The 16,975-nt window shown below is 43.0% G+C and overlaps 1 protein-coding gene across 3 annotated transcripts; it reads right to left on the bottom strand.

Moving 5' to 3' along the window:
* Nucleotides 1–345: 345 nt before the first annotated feature.
* On the bottom strand, nucleotides 346–15,702 carry nxph2a (neurexophilin 2a). 3 transcript variants are annotated; one of them, XM_062457311.1, is made up of 3 exons: nucleotides 15,419–15,702; nucleotides 15,070–15,221; nucleotides 346–3,131 (listed from the first exon to the last, which is right to left on the bottom strand). In XM_062457311.1, exons 2-3 carry the CDS (start codon nucleotides 15,112–15,114, stop codon nucleotides 2,385–2,387), a joined length of 792 nt encoding a protein of 263 aa, XP_062313295.1. In that variant the 5' UTR covers nucleotides 15,115–15,221; nucleotides 15,419–15,702; the 3' UTR covers nucleotides 346–2,384. The 3 variants fall into 3 exon arrangements, with proteins under 3 accessions (XP_062313295.1, XP_062313293.1, XP_062313294.1); XM_062457309.1 differs by having other exon boundaries at nucleotides 15,424–15,702; XM_062457310.1 differs by having other exon boundaries at nucleotides 15,070–15,218; nucleotides 15,424–15,702.
* Between the last annotated feature and the right edge of the window lie 1,273 nt (nucleotides 15,703–16,975).

The raw sequence follows: 16,975 nt of genomic DNA, 5'->3' as shown, positions 1-16,975 counted from the left end.
GCACCAGTGAGGCGGCTTTGTGTTCTGCTGAGATTGTGTTGTATGCTGCAGGCCTGGCCGAGGCTCGCTGTGAGTGTGAAGATGCATGTCTTTGCGATCTGATAAGACTGATGGTGGAGAAGGAAAGCAGGGTTTTCCCTGACGGCCACCGCAGGATGGATTAGTTCCCTGGGGTACATAGTACTTCCTCTGTGCCCTTGCCCTGCCAACAAGGATTCAGAGAGAATTAGAACACCATGCTGAAATGCATCTTTTGAAAATGTCTGGTTCTCCCACTGACTCCTTTAGAGTTTAGATGAAGAGAAAGAAGGTCAGCAAATAATCAAGTTGACCTCCTTCTGTGTGCCCAATTCAAATAAATTTTAATGTCATAAAAACCTAAATAAATGTTTACAAACAACTTCATATTGATAAAATAAATCCCTATTCAATTATATACTCAAATGAACACTTTACTTACACTATTGACAACTATAAAAAATTATGAAGCAAGCAGGAAATGAACACAGCTCGGAGCATTGCAAGGTTTACAAAAAATAAATTCTAATTGAATTTCTAATTTTCAATTAATACATTTAACATACCTCTACCAAACACCAAACTTATAGATAACGATATAGATTGATATCTACAGGTGTATTTCTCTGGAAAATTATAACAAAAACTGACATCATTTTTTACTTATAAGCCATTAGTAAACACAGTTTAGTTAATTACCAGTAATTACACATAACACATTTTGCATTGCACAATGGAGAGGAACTAAAACATCAACACTCAACTCCAGTCTTTCATACTGTTGTTGTCTCACAAATCTAGACGCTTCTACAACAGTAGAGTATCATACAAGTTTCAAGAAACACATCAGAGACTGCAAACAACAATCTTGCTCAGTCACTTCTCACAAGATTGACATACATTTGGTCAATGGAGCATTCCCTAGCCAATCCCCTTTTTGGATATCTATGTCTGATGACATGTCTTGTGTGTGTGCTGTATTTCATATAACCCATACAAGCCTGACCAGCCCAATAATTCAATATCTATTTTTATGGCTTTATGCTACCCAGTAAATACATTAAAAAACTATGAAGCAACCGGTACTTGTGAAACATCCATACAGGGTTGAAAAATAACAGTGAATTCCATCCATATTTCAACCTCAAGTGAAACCATTCCACAGGAGAAACAGAACACATAATTTTTTTTTTCATTTGGTCTGGTCGGCCAGGATGACTAAATGGAAATGTTCTGCTGTAATTAAAGTCAATTAAAGCCAGGCGGTGTCAGGCTTGGTGGCAGGACCATGACTAAGAGCTGTTAACTGGCTGCCAGATCCAGTAAACCCACCTGTCCAGCAGCTCTGTCCTCTCAACTGGAACATCCACATTTACACCAGTTTCATTCCAATATGAACATTCTTTGTTCACTGTCAATAATGCAATTCAGAATGAGGCATTCAGAATGTTGGCTGAAGTGCAGACTTAATTATGTATGAATGGTTGTCTCAGATGTTTTGGGATGCTATGTACACAATAACAAACCAGTAATGTTTTTTTGTGTCTCTCACGTAGGTAGCCAGATTGCTGACAGATGTGAGATGAGGATGTGTGTTGGCTCGTAAATCCTGAGTGAATCTAGGGGGAACATTTTAAACTGGCTTCCCAGCCTTGTATTGCAAACAAATGTCATTCCTCACATTACTGTTTTTGGAGAAATCAGGAATGTTGCCAAAAGAAATCCCTAAAAGTTTAACTTGAAATTCTTCTTAACGTTCTTATTTCTTCTTTTGATGAAACTGGGGAAACCACTCAATGTCCAGATTGTTGTACAGATCCACTGTAACCCAACAAGGTGGTTCATGTGTTATGAGGCCGACGTCCTAGCCTTTTAACACACATCTGGAATGCAGCATAATTACCAGTGCTCTCCAAAGAACACATGGTGACAAAGACAAGGATGATGATGAGGATACTGATGGGGATGATGAGGAAGAGTTTGACAATGAATGAGGATGGGGATAATGAATGAGGATGCATAGGGATAATCGTGATTTAAGTGATGATGTCAACAATGATGACAATGAAGAAGACGCTACCAAGGTACAAACAGGAGCTGGAGGGGTCAACCAGGGTTTACCATACTGAGGATGAATCCCAAACCTTCCCCTTTGACCCCCCCCCTCCCTCGAATACTTGAGTACATCCAAGTTTGATTGAATACAAGCAACATTTCACCTGGCCTATCAGAACGGAAATGTGTGGATACAACAATCTCGGATTTACTCAAGAGTCTCCGGGTTCGGGGTCAGGGCGAGGGTCAGGTCTGGGTTAGGGTTGAACGCTAGGGTAGATCCAGGCACATGGTGCAGACCGCTAGCTCTGTCAGCCGGTGGAGGAGTACGGTGTGTCGCTGTGGTAGTTGTAGTCAGGGCACACCTTCTGAACCAGTTTGTAGTCAACACTGTAAAAGGCGATGTAGATGCAAATTACTTTGAAGGGCTTGGAGCAGAGCCAGGAGACGTGGCTCTGGGTCTGCTCCTGGTAGCACACCTTGGACGGGTCGAAGCTGCACAGCGCTGTCTTCTTGTTCCGGTCCGTCTTTTCGTATTCGATGCGACAGTTGAAAGCTTTGGAGTCTTTGGTCTCCAGCGTGGACTGCTGAGCCACCTCGAACTCCACCACCTTGGAGGGCGGGACCAGGCTGACAGACACGTTCCCCAGCCCCGTGGAGTTGTGGCGAAAGTATACGCTGAAGGTGCCGTTCCCGTGATCCACAATTTTCCCTGTGATCAGCAGGTTGAGCTTCACCGTCTTGATGTTGGAGTGGAAGTCGCCCCAGCCGAACATCTTTTTGAATTTCCCTGTCTTCACGATGGGCCTGCGTTTAGTTCTGGCCTGCGCCGCCTGGACATCTGTCTGGTTAGATAACCAGTCCCAGAAGTCCTCCATGCTCTCCACGTATGCCATGTCCCTGGCGCTGCTGTGCAGCCCGGCGGGGCCCTTGGAGAACAGTCGCAGGGGGTTCAGGACGCGCGGGCTGGCCCCTGTGGGAGAGAACTTCTGTTGGTTCTCCCCTTCCCCCCATCCCATCACCTCTGTCTGGCCAGCCGGCCTCCTCCTGCAGCTCACCTTGGGAGGGGGCAGAGAGCAACACAACACAAGGGGTGGTTAGGCAACCTGAACTGCAAACGGGTGAACTCCTCTCATACATTAACACACTGCATCCTGCAGCTCCTAGTAGCGATTTGTTAATCGAAATGAATATTCATGTGGTTTAAATGAACTGAAGACAAAACAAACAACAGAACATAATGACACTGTATTAAGATGAAGGGGGGAGGGAAGGAAACCCTCGCATCAACACCCGTCTACAGCCGTCTATTCATCCAGACACTCGTTTCTTCAATCCAACGGACAATGTGACAGTTTACCAATGACCCCCCATCACAGACAAGGAGCCCACACCAGACATACTGAGACGTCCCAGCATCAAACGGAACAATGCAGGATGTGAACTTTGAAAGTTTCAAAGGAGGAAGCAGTAATCCAGACACAACACTGATCCCTTGTACCTCCCAACCCTTTTGGAGCCAGGGGGCGTCCGTGGTCCACTTCAGATAAAGCTTTAATAACTCACGGTAATAAGCTGAGGTCGTTTTATTGGTAATTAGCTGTGCCTGCATTCCCCAGGCCTGGTTGTAGGGATCACTGAGAGAGACAGATGGAGGAAGCTCTGAACAGGAGCTGTTTGAAATCTTCCAAAGCAGCTTCCCAGTATTTCCAACCTAATTATAATTCTCGCTGTAAGCTTAATTGAAGCACATGTGTGCACAGCTAACAAACCAGCCCCCCCCGCCCCCCCCGCCCTGTTCCAGAGTTTGTTGATTGTTGCGTAGCAACATAATAACCTACTGTACCTATCAGCTTATTATGTAGAACACAAGCCTCTTCGTTGTTAAACATTAAATTATTAAAACTGTGTGTTATATTGTAAAGTCACTTGTTACCAGACTGCTGCTGTGTGCCTTCCTCAACAGTCCGTCTGCGCCTGACGCACCTTAATGGGGCTGACAGGGTTTAATAGCATGGCAGTTTGGGAGCTCCGCCACGTGTAATGTGAAATCGATGTGTCTCCCACGCGTGGAGAGCTGTTTCCATCCATCAGGCATCACTGTGCCTAATTAAGACAGGACGTCGACGAAAACATGATTGACTGAGAACACATAATGTGATAATGTCCCTTTGTAGCTCATCTAATTCAAAGGCATTTAATCGACGAATATAAGCGACTTCTTGTTCACATGTGTGATTTGGCTCGTGGTTTTGGTTTAGAGAATAAATTGTCAGACTTATGGCATAAAGGGTTGGGCCAGTGTACATGTTGATGTTTTTATGTATATACTAAGTATATTATCTGTGTAGTCTGCCATGACCGCCAAAGGACAATTCCCATCTGGGTGGAAAATTGTTTTCTATTCTTTTATGTTATTTTGAATTTAGTCAGTGTGACTCCAGATCCTCCACCAACCTCAGTATGAAAAGAACATTTATTCAGTGTCTTACTGCAGAAGAGCGCACTCTTAAGGGATTATAATATCACCTATATTTCCGTTTCTCATTTTGAACCTCATACCGGGTGATTTCAAAACCGAAACAAGGATGTGTATCTCACACTTCCAGCTAAAACGTCAGGTGATGTTTCTACCAGATGATTAGAATGGAAATGAGGAAGGAGTTAAGTATGATCTGCAACTGGGTAAATTGCAGTGACAACACTGGGGATCATGAGGAGGATATCAAGTACTTAAATGCCTTGAGAGAAACCAAACACTTAGAACATGAAAGCCTGGGTCTGACACTATCTCCCTCTCTCTATTTGTCTCCCTCTCTACTTCTCTCTCTCCTCTCCATTTCTCCCTCTCACTCTCTCTCAAACAAACATACACAATTGGTTGTTTGTACGTCTGTGCATCTTTGTGTGTGCTAAAGTGTTTGTGTGAAAGGCTGTTCGCTTAGGCTCATTGGGCTCATCTCTGACGGGGATGAGTCTGACTATAGGTGGGAAGCTGACAACCTGGTGACCTGGTGTAGCCAGAACAACTTGGAGCTCAATGCTCTTAAGACAGTGGAGATGGTTGTGGACTTCAGGAAGAATACAGCCCCACTCACCCCCATCACCCTGTGCGACTCCCCAGTCAACACTGTGGAGTCCTTCCGCTTCCTGGGCACCATCCTCTCCCAGGACCTCAAGTGGGAACTGAACATTAGCTCCCTCACCAAAAAAGCACAACAGAGGATGTACTTCCTACGGCAGCTGAAGAAACTCAACCTGCCAAAGACAATGATGGTGCACTTCTACACAGCCATCATTGAGTCCATCCTCACCTCTTCCATCACCGTCTGGTACGCTGCTGCCACTGCCAAGGACAAGAGCAGACTGCAGCGTATCATCCGCACTGCTGAGAAGGTGATCGGCTGCAATCTGCCTACCCTCGAGGACCTGCACACCTCGAGGACCCTGAGGCGTGCGAGGAAGATTGTGGCCTCCCACCCTGGTCACTCCCTGTTCCAGCTACTCCCCTCTGGCAGAAGGCTGCGGTCCATCAGGACCAAAACCTCACGCCATAGGAACAGTTTCTTTCCATCTGCTACTGGCCTCTTCAACAAGGCCAAGGACTCCCATTGACATTCATTCACTTATTTAACTATTATAAGTCCATCTAATGGCAATTCAGTATGCATAATCCACTTTATCTCAGTATCTGATTGCACTATGTTGACCATTCACGCTGCTCATTATTCTTATTTTTATATATATTTTATTTTATATTTAAATTGTTGTATTCTTAGATTGTTTAGTTCTTAGAAATAGTTAAACTTTTGTACTTTTACTTAATTTAAGATCGGTATATGTTTAGTGCTTTGCACCTCCCTGCCACAGTAAATTCCGTGTTTGTATAACATACATGGCGAATAAACCGAATTCTGATTCTGATTCTGAGAACATTCAAACTGAAGAAATAAGTGCTGGGTTCTACTACGAAAAGGGATATGAACAAGAATGGCAGGCAAGGTCTAATGAAGGATAATTCACAAAATCTTAATTAAGATTTCTTAATCGCAGCTGCTTTGCTGAAGGCGTTTCAGGGCAACTTGGCTTAAAACAAGACAGTAGTATGATAATAGTCCCAGACTTATTACGTTGGAAACCTCAGACATTATTCAAGTGTTCAAGGCAGAATGATTATCTGCAAACAGGGAAATGCCTCAAATTATGGTTTTACTCTCTCCAAACGACTTTGTTCAGATATCCTTAAAGCTCTAACCTTGTGTAGTAAAGTGGACTATACTAACCACGGTGGCTAGAACAGAGCAGACCCACATTTCAGCAGGCATGGCTTCATGCAGGTGTGCTCTGTCAAGACAACAGCTGTGTTGACACGTATCTGCTGAGTGTACAAGAATCCTTAAATGTAAATGTAAAGGACTCTATATACTCCAGTTTTGTATGTGTATGTATGCACGTTTGAAAATGCTACGCAGGTGAGACGTGCATTAAGTATGCACCAAACGAACAGCAGACACGGACAACAGCCACCCTACATGTACTTAGCGTGAAGTAGATTACAGCCCACCTTTGATTGAATCATTCTACCATGTGCCGTGTGTCTCTGGATAATGTCCAGAGAAGGTCTGGGTTGGAGGAACGTCTGAGAAAGCGATAGCCGCCACACAATGGTCAAGATGAATCAGCTCAGTCGTCGGTCTGTAATGAGCATTACGGAGCACACTATCTGGACTCCCTCGGGGAGACATATCTTTTAGAGCCCTGACATAAAGGTAATTGCCACGGTGACCAGAAGTAGCCTCTAGAAAGTTATTAAGAACTCAGAGGCATCTGGCGGGTTGTGTCATCTAGCGAGGCAGCCGTTCAGAATGGTGTTTTGCGATGCGGCGACACAGTGTTCCACAGTGATGGGTTCCCCGCCCCGGGCCTCGCAAGCGAGCTGGATAGTGTCGATGGCATCGGATTCCTTTATCTATCCATCTCTCTCTCTTTCTGTCTGCCTCTCTCTCTGTCTCTTTCTCACACTCTCCATCTCTTGGTTTCTCTCTCCCCCTCAGTTTATCACGATCTGTGTGTGTGTGTATATGTGTGTGTCTCTCTCTCCCTCTCTTCTTGCCTTTCTTCTGTGATGAATAAACTGGAGCTGATGAGAACATGACACCTGTTTGTTAGTACGGATTTGTTCTCTGAGTTTTTGGGGAGGTTTCTGCTGAGGTTTTCAGTGACCTTGCATCAGTATTACTTTCTTTTTTTTCTCTCCCTTTGTTTTGAAAGCCTGGAAAATAAATGTAATTGTTGTCTTTCCACAGTCTAAATTTCACCTGAACATAAGGCTGTGTTCCGTGTCTGGGGAGAATAGTCTCAGACATCTTCCTCATAATAAACAAAATGGGCAATTAACCCACTCACTGGTCCAGGAAGAACACTTCTGACGATGTGCACTGTGCTTCATGGATTCATCTGTGCAAATTGCACTCACTTTTGTGGTGCAATCCATTTCTCCGCTAATTTTCTTCTGGGGCTTCATTAACTTAATGCCTTTCTTCCAAGTAAAACACTATGTGTCCTGTATAAATAGATGTGTCTCATCTCAGTGTCTGTGCCTCATACTATGTCATCTGTGCCTTGCTGCCTGAGCTACAGACATATTGTAATGTCTTCAGTGGTCAGTTAGTGGCCTTAAGCATACACACACACAAACACACAGCTAACAAGCATGCATGCATGCATATACACACACTGGATCACACATTTTGGGTGAGAAAAAGCAGCTTCTTGTTTTCAGGAATTAAACATGACATTCACATGAAGCCCTTCTTCTCCTCTTCCCTGCCTTCTCCCTTCCCTCCTGCCCCGCTTCTTCTCCCTCTTCTCACCCAGCCTCAGCCCTCCATCTCCCTCTCCCTGAACGTTACAGGGCATTTCATTTGTAATGATTCACACAAAGAGCCGGTTCCAGGAGAGAGGGCCCAGGGGGGCTCCCAGGCTGCCCAAGGCTTGAGTCTACACGCTCCTGAAGAATAGATTGCTGGTGTGATGGCTGCAGCAGTCTCCCGCTCCAGAGCCATCACTCTTAATCACAGAGCGGCTCCAGTCGGCCTCAACACCAAGGAGCATCACAGCCCGGCCGTGGATCCACACTATCAGCCCTTCCTGACAATGGAGCTCGGGGGCCTGTGTGTGTGTGTGAGAGTATGTGTGTGTTGTAACTGTGTGAAGTATGTGTGTTTATGTAAGTGTGTGTTGTGTGTGTGCTTTATGTGTCTCAAGTGTGTGTGTTATTTGTGTGTGTGTTGTGTGTGTATGTCTGGAATGTGTGTAGAACATGTCTACTGTCAATAATCCCTGCCGTCATCACCACCTAAATCTGGGTGTGAGATACACCACCACACGGCCATGTCAAACGCCATAACTGTCAGTCACTTGCTCCCTCGTGCCACAGATCTAACACGGACTTCGGAATCTCATTTAATGCATCATTAAGTGTTTAAGAACGCAAATATGAGTGTTTAAATGGCAGGGGTTTGTGATTACATGGTTGTAGGTACTGATGGATGCTCAAAGGTCATTGCTCGGATTGACATAACCCAGCCCATGTAAAACACTCAGCTTGGTGTTCTATGATCTTTATCTGATTATGAATCTTTTTTATGAGTCCACACGAACATGATTTCATCAAATACTCTCACCGCTATTTTATACATTTCATACTCTATGTATAACCTATATATCATATCCACGCACCCACATACACAAACAAACGTTTACAGTGTGGACGGAGGGTGTTGAATTGCTGTGTGGGGTAAGTCTTTTTTACAGTGTTGATGGACAAAGCGGATTTGTGAAGTGTGAAGCTGATCATCGGTCCAGAAGAAGCATTGCCCCCTCCTATTCCTCTCTCTGCCTCAGTTTTGTGTCTGTTGTAGAGGAGTTCAATTTCCATTCAGCACTTATGTTATGGTGATTAGCTGGCAGTTGCTATTAGAATCACAGCTCATTCATTCTCTGCCTGGATATTGAAAACTGTGGATGAACCCAGATTCAGTTAACTTGGATCAATGCCAACGCAAGGTGTGAACCTCAACATGTGGATGATGAGACCCCCTTCCCCACCCAGCGCTGGGCTGCTAACCAGGCACTGGGCCTGAGGAGGCAGGAGGAACGGAGCCGTCAGGTAATATGGAATGCTGTTGTTATCTCAGCTCCTGCCATGTCTGACAGCAGCAAAGCCCTGAACACTTCACTTTCCTGCAGGTGTTACCTTTCAACGCATCATCACTTTCATAATCCCCTTACACGGCCAAAGCACCTTCTCCACCCACTCACACCTGACACCAGCATAGCACTGTGGCTGATAGTGGGGATTGGAGGGGGATCAGAAAACTGTACACCATTAATGGGATGAATTACCCTTGATGCTAAGACTTTGTAGATTTCTTCTTCTATGATTAATGACTACAGAGAGTGCTGTCTACAGTTACACACAACTTTATACAGAGAACGTCTGTTCTTCTAAATAAGCTGCATGGAACACATTGAACGGACTCCTGTCATACTTCATACAGTCATTTTCATTTTCTCAGAAACCGCAAATCTGTGTTCTTTTTTGTTCTTCAGATCCGTAAACGTAAACACAACGCCATATTCAAATGTTTCAGGTGTTCCTCCTTGATTCTGCTCACATGATCGTTCCTAACGGTTAAGCTCAATTTGACAGAGCAAATGTTTCTGTTCTCAGAGCAGATCAGCCTCTGATGGATGTCTGAGAGACAGCTTGCTTTGAAGCAGAAAATAAGAAGAAGAAAAAGGCATTGCTTCCATTTTTCTCAGCAGTAGTGAAGACAGGTACTTCACAAGAAATATGCAGACAGAGGGCGTCTGACAGCGCTTTGTTGGCCTGAAAATGACAAGCTGAAAGAAAGGCCTCAAAGAACCAGCAGAGGGACGAAAAACGAAAACACAGGGAATAATCAGAGCCAGATTTATAACGCTTATTCTAAAGCTGCCACGTCTTGTCTTGTAGAAGAAAGCCATACAGATTTAATTAAAGAGGTCAATCATTTTACAAAGCCCTGACATGTATTGTGATTGCCCTTCCCAAACAGCAGGTGGTGATTAGTGCAGACATGCCAGAGACGGTCTGAGGGAGTCGTGTTTAGAGAGAATACTGTAGCTAACTATCAGAGGGGTGCTGGAGGGCCACGTCCTGATTACTCAGCCCTCAAACGTGTGCGAAAGTTCTATAGGGTTGTAAAACCTCTCAGATTCGAGGTCATCCTGCTGTTTTAGCGGAACAAACTTCCACATAGTCACCAGCAAGTCTTATAAGACTATGGGCTAGTCTTAGAGGACTCTGGGCTAGTCTTAAAGGACTCTGGACTTGTAAAATTGGCCTATGGGATGCTTTTACAGGACTCTGGACTAGTGCCGTATAACTATGGGCTAGTGCTACAGGACCATGGGCCTGTGTTACAGGACTAAGTAGAGATTGATACAAAAGTATTGATACTATGGTAGAATTCAACTACCAGAGTACTGATACTAGAGTACTAATACTAGAGTACTGATGCTACGGTAGAGTACTGATACTAGAGTACTGATACTGGGGTAGAGAACTGATATTAGAGTACTGATGCTATGGTAGAGTAGTAATACCAGCGTATTGACACTAAGGTACCACTGATACAACAGTACTGATACTAGAGTAGTGATACTGGAGCACTGATATGAGAGTACTGATACTGGAGTACTGATACAACAACACTGATACTAAAGTACTACTACTAGAGTACTGATACTAGAGTACTGATACCAGAGTACCGATAATAGAGTACTGATACTAGAGTACTGATACTACAGCACTGATACTACAGTAGAGCACTAATACTATGCTAGAGTAATAATACTACAGTACTGATTCTAGATACTATGGTAGAGTACTAATACTGCAAGGCTCCAGAAGAGCTGAGAACAGGTCAGGACCATAGAATACATGATCAGATAGGGAGCATTGGGTGCCTACATACCGTGGTGGCTCGATTTCAATTGAAGCAGTTGACTCAACAGTGAAAACACTGTCAATATATATCAACAATTTGATGACTTTCAATCATGTCAACCTTTCTCTTAGGTTGGAATCTGATCCACGTTGAAAGGAATTGATGGATTAACTGAAAATGCACACAATTACGATTGATCATTTTACAGATAATCAGGTCTAGCAGTTGTTTTGCTGCATTTTAAACATTTCAGACAGGAAAATGAACAGCTGCCTTTGATAGACGGTGACAAAAAACATAACATGAGGCTTGAAAATGTCACAGACTGACAGTATTGTTTATGAAGGATTACCCAGTCCGGCCCTCTGGCTACAGAATGTGACCCCAATATGGGCACAGATACACATCAGTAGAGAATAAGCTCCAAAATGATTCCTGGAAACCAGCGCATCTTCTGTCTATACAGACCAACTCACTCAAATCCACGTTTAATCACTTCCTGAGACCTTTCCCGGCCAAACTCGCTATTTCACCACAATTTCTTTTTTTCTTTCTTCCCCTCGTTTCCCCCCTTTTTTCTGGTGCCCTAAAAGTTCCTGCCTGCCTCTCTCGCTCTCTTACAAGGCAAATCCTGTGAGGGGTTGATGTGAAGACTGGGCTAAAGAATATAAACAGCGTTTTTATTGTCCAGAGGGAAAGGGGGGTCTGTGAAAGAGACGAGGACCTTATCACAGCCCAGCAGCTCTGTAATTCGCCGCCATGATAAAGTGGCGGAGCGAAAAACCGTACAAGGCTGGCACAATCCAAAGACGGATTAGGTTCTTGTGACATAAGCTTCCTGAAAAACTAATCAATCAGCCCATGCAGTATTATCAGAAGCATGAGATTAAAGCGCTTTTTCTAATCCCCTCTCTACCCCCCCACTCTACATTTTATTACACGTTTTTTAGTATAAGTTGCATTTAAATATACAATAAATAAATAATGAAATCACAGCTAATTGAGCATGAGGAACAGGGGAACACATACTGGACCCCTGGAGACAGTATTTGAGTGGAATTTAAGTTTCTAAAAAAAATCAGGTCTCGAACTCTTGTCTTTGCCAGAGCCCTTTTCTGATTTGAAGAAAACAGTGCAGTCTCTGTCTGACACTGTTTGAACTGAGCAACAAACAAAATAACGAGGATAGCATATTTACAACGCTACCGATCAATAGAGTTCCATGAATTGTACAATTCTGTGTTTTGTATTACAATATTATGTACATGTATACGGACCGTTCCTTGCCTCTAACCACTTGAATAATGTCAGAACTGTGCTCTTCTGATCCTTGATTATCTGCTGTAGTTACTATATGCACGATTTGTATTTGGATAAAAAATGTCCAATATAATGTATGAAGTGTAATTTTTTTTGTTAATATAAGGTGTTAAATATATGAAGATACTTCAAATACAGCTCCTGAATTACACAATGATCAACTGCTTCCTTCCAGAACAGAGCTGAACCACTCCGGCCCTGCAGAGCCTTCTCCCATGAATCAGTGCACATCACAATTGCAGCGCTACTGCGGTGGAGTAGCCGGCTTTTCACCCACGGCTAGGCTGTTCTGCTTCCATTCCTTCTCACTCTCCCTCTTTAATGCACGGCCCTTGTCTCTGCTCAGTCTGGGCCTCTGACAATTAGTGTCTGTGTTCTTGCAGCCCTGGGGAGACAACGCAGTGTTTCATGCTATTGAGCTCTCTGGCATTGGCTTCATGGATGGTTTTGTTGTGACAAAATATTGCCCAGCAGCTTTGTGGATAGATGCTAGTAAGATGCAGGGAAGAAATGGACTCTGTCGCCGTCTTCTCGCTGGTATAATCCCGGCCTGTATTGCATTACCAGCGTCAGGAAACACGGAAATCAACAGTCTAAACGTGAAGGGAAAGCATTTGGGGAGAGCAGAACTCAAGCGGGGTTTTGTCCCCGTGTACATTGTTCTGCTGTCAGTTCTCTTAGGCTGACAGCTGCAGATGTCATAGGAAGAATGGTCCCTCCCATGAAAGACCTGACCCTCTTATCTTTCCCTAGGGTACAGGGCACAGATGCAGGGCACACACTTCTAGTATAAGAATCATGATCTTTGTGTGTGAGTGTCTATGTGTCTTTGAGTATCTCTATGTCTATGTGTGTAAGGTTTGTGTGTGTGTCTGTACCAGTCTGTGAATGCGTGCGTGTGTGTATCCGTATTTGTGTACAATGTGTGTGGTGTGCGTGTGTTGACGGTGGACCGGAGACAATATGTGGCCAGCCATGCAGAGGGGGCTGCTGGGATGAAGCCCAGTGAGGCATAGCTGCCTGGGGAAAAGGCCGGTCCCCTGGGAGCCAGGCTCCCCATGGAGGCCTTGCCATAGACCCCCAGAGTCACACCGCCTGCTACCAAGCCTCACCACAGTACTAGGGGATATAGTGTTTAAATCACAACCCGTCTAATCTACAGGAATACTTCATGAATTCTATTTATCTAACATATCAATGTGAAGGTCAGATTGTTAGGTTTTCCACCTACTAGCCCAGCCACATTTTAACCAAAAAATGTGAAAATGATGATTAATGTGACATTTAATTTCCTTGAATCACAGGATCTTGCTTGGTATACTTCAGTTATGCAATGAAAAAAACAACAGTAGGTCACACAAGGCTTACATCTTAAGAGGAACAATATCCTGTGGTAAATAAAAAAGTATTTCCTCAGGATTTACATGGGTTTATCATCCTCCAACTACATTACATTATAAGAAAGAAAGAGAGATAGCTTTGAGAAAGCGCTTCTAGTTTCAATGGGTCACAGTAACAACTGTCTTTATCACAGGGTCGGATCTCCTTTGATGCTGGTCTCTCTCTGGTGTCTCTCTTAAAACACTTGACTTTCACCCTCAAAGACAGATCAGTTGGGATTACAACAAGAGGTTAAATAGTACTCAAATCCATCTGCGAAAAAGGATCTAGTTGGTTGCTATTTATCACTCATGCCTAAAAGAGGACATTTTTAAATGATTAGCTGTTGAAAGTGATCTTGAAAGTGATAGAATGGAAGAGTGAGCTGTTTTAAACACCTGAGTATTCTTAGTCTGAGTGAAAATATGATTTGAAATAATGTGGTCCATCACAATCATCACATGCCACTAACACTGACAATGTTCATGTACTGGTTAATTAGCAGAATCAGGGAATTTATCAAAAGAAAATCTAGATTCTCATTTGTAACCATTTCTTTTATAATAATAAAAACTAAGAATGATTAATTCATTGGAGTCTTCCATTAACAAATGATGGTTGGATTTAGAATGAATTGGGAGTATAATTTCAATCACAAGGTGTCATAAATTCTAAATTGCACATAAATTTAACATTACAAATTAACATAATGTTATTTTCAACAAAAATGCAGTTATTTATAGTGGATCATGTGTAGCATATCTGCCCTATTCCGGTCCCAGACAAAAAACGTAATAAAGGGGTCCAGAGCTACGTAAATGAAATATAATGCTTCATTTAGGGCACAATTAAGAACATTAATTGCAACTTCTGTGTTGATTAACACCATGACAATGGCCCCCATCTTGGTTTATAATTACATGGCTATTAAATAATTGCATGGTTATTACAATTTACTATTTAGTTATTACAAAATACAACTATTTGTATGCATCACATTTCATATTCTTGAGCTATGTGGCTTGAAAATAATGTATTTGGAAAGTTACTGTATATTTAAAATTAAGTAGAAATTGTTAGTTTGATTACATCAAAACTCTTCCTTGATAGAATATCTTAAATGTTGTTCAATTTAGAAACTGCTTGGGAGCTCATTTTTCATATGCTAGTTCGATTGAAATGCCGTCTTTGAGGTTAGCAAAAGCTTGAATTTGATTATATACATAGCAAGTCCCTATAGTCTACCGCAAAATCATATTTCCAGTAGCCTACCTTTACATTTAAGAAATGGATGACTCACCTGGTGGAGGAGAAAGAGGAACAGGAATGTTTGCAGCGTTCTCATCTTCGATAGCCTCTCAACTCTTTTTAAAGACGAGTAATGTTTAAATCCACAGTGGAGTTTTTGGGAGCTAGCAGACGCACGTGCAGATGCATTGCTGTCACTGGCTGCTTGGAGAGCGAGAACATCACAAACACTGTTAATACTAACACATCGCTTACTCGTTATATTTATCATGATCAAATTAATGTTGTTCCCACAGGGTCACCTTAAAAGCATCATGCAAATTATCCCAACATCTCTTTGGCTATAATCTAAATTGTGGACAAGTGAATTTACAAACATTATAAAACCAACTGTAAATTACCTTACCCTCTCCAAAAGGCAATACCTCGGTTAGTTGGGGAAAGCATGCGCACCCATCCTATCCATACACTTTCAACTGAGAAGCTCCACCAGTTTTCAAAAACGCTCGCGACTTGTGCGGTGATGTTGATTTTCCCCTAACTAAAGTGACTTTGAGAATACTATAAAGGAAGGTTCTCTAAATACAATATTGTTACAAAACCTATTTCCAGTTACTTCATTTCATGTCCCGATTAAGATCATACTTAATCGCCTTGAGGCGAGCATCAAATCCAGACCAAAAGCTTCTTACAAATTGGCATCTGTGTTTCGCACCTAACAGTGTCAAAACGCGATTACACACATATTGTCTTCGCCAAATTATGTTTTCTAAGCATGAGTTTTGTTAAAGAAGTGCACGGCGTTGCATTGACAACTGAGTGCCTATTCATCCTCCCGTTGTCTGGCTTAACTGTCAGAGTTGTAGCCTTCAATGCGCATATATACTGCCGCTATTTGGAGACGCCAATGTCTGCGCGCGTCCAGTAGCACGAGCTAGACAAAGATCTTCCTTTGAAGTCCAACTACCTGAATCTTTAGGCTCGTCGTAAGAACCCCGATGCCACTCTCTTCAAGTTTTGGTTGTAGCACGTGAACTTTTTCCCCCCTTATGGTAACCCTTAAGTGAACGTTTTTGTTCACTGGCCTATGATTGTCAACGCTAGTGTAGGCCTATGTTAGGCGCTTTGCAATATTCCAGTAATTCGTCATAAATAGGTGTAAGAAATAGATCTACACCGCTGGTTAAATAGTGACCCGAGTCCGACCCAGCAGCCTGGTCACGATACCCTATTTGGAAATACGTTTGTCAGATAGGTTTTGTCTACTTTATTTGATTTCCAAATTTATAAAAAAGCAGGCTATAGCCTTCAGGTGACAGTGGCCTAGGCATAGACAAGCTGTCCAAAGCAAGGTGTTCAGATAGCTTTCAGCTGTTTTCAGCTGTCAAATCATACTTCCAACTAAAACAATCGTCTAACTGGACCTTTATCAAATATAAAAATATGTCCATCTCAAATTTGGCAAAGATCGTTCAAGGTATAAGATAATTCATTTCTTTGACTTTATCACCCCCTTGTGGTTGAACTAGAAACATTCTCTCAAACTTGACTTTAGAATCAGAATCAGAAGGGGCTTTATTCACCATGTAAGTTCACAAAAACAAGGAATCTCCTAGCCTGGCTCTGCCCTCCTACGTACTTCCGCTCAATTTGGATTTTGCTTCTGTACTAGGTCTGGAATTTCAGTGCATCAGTCGGTTTTCAGAAACACGTTTTTTGTAGGTCCAATCAGCGAACAGACCCTCGTACATTTCATTTGTACAGAGGGTCTGGGATCACTCCATTGACAAGCGTTAACTTCCTTGAAGGCGGGAACTCTGTTGAAGTTTAAAACTATTGGATCTTCCCAGAGCCACTCTGATCTGCCATAACCAATCGCTAGCGTTTGCCTTAGCCAACTCCTTCACCACGGAGCTAACTGCCGTAGCTGGAAAATCTAACTTTTCCCGAACCCTGTG

The sequence above is a fragment of the Osmerus eperlanus genome, chromosome 3 (genome assembly GCF_963692335.1).
Source record: "Osmerus eperlanus chromosome 3, fOsmEpe2.1, whole genome shotgun sequence".
Classification (NCBI taxonomy): domain Eukaryota; kingdom Metazoa; phylum Chordata; class Actinopteri; order Osmeriformes; family Osmeridae; genus Osmerus; species Osmerus eperlanus.
The sequence above is the reverse complement of the archived record's forward strand: the minus strand, read 5'-3'. Positions and strand labels throughout refer to the sequence as shown.

Bases quoted from the DNA above. Each gene is read 5' to 3' on its own strand.
- nxph2a (XM_062457311.1), bottom strand. From the start codon at position 15,114: ATGAGAACGCTGCAAACATTCCTGTTCCTCTTTCTCCTCCACCAG. The intron at 3,132-15,069 runs GTGAGTCATCCA...CCCCCTCCCAAG, and splicing joins TCCTCTTTCTCCTCCACCAG to GTGAGCTGCAGGAGGAGGCC.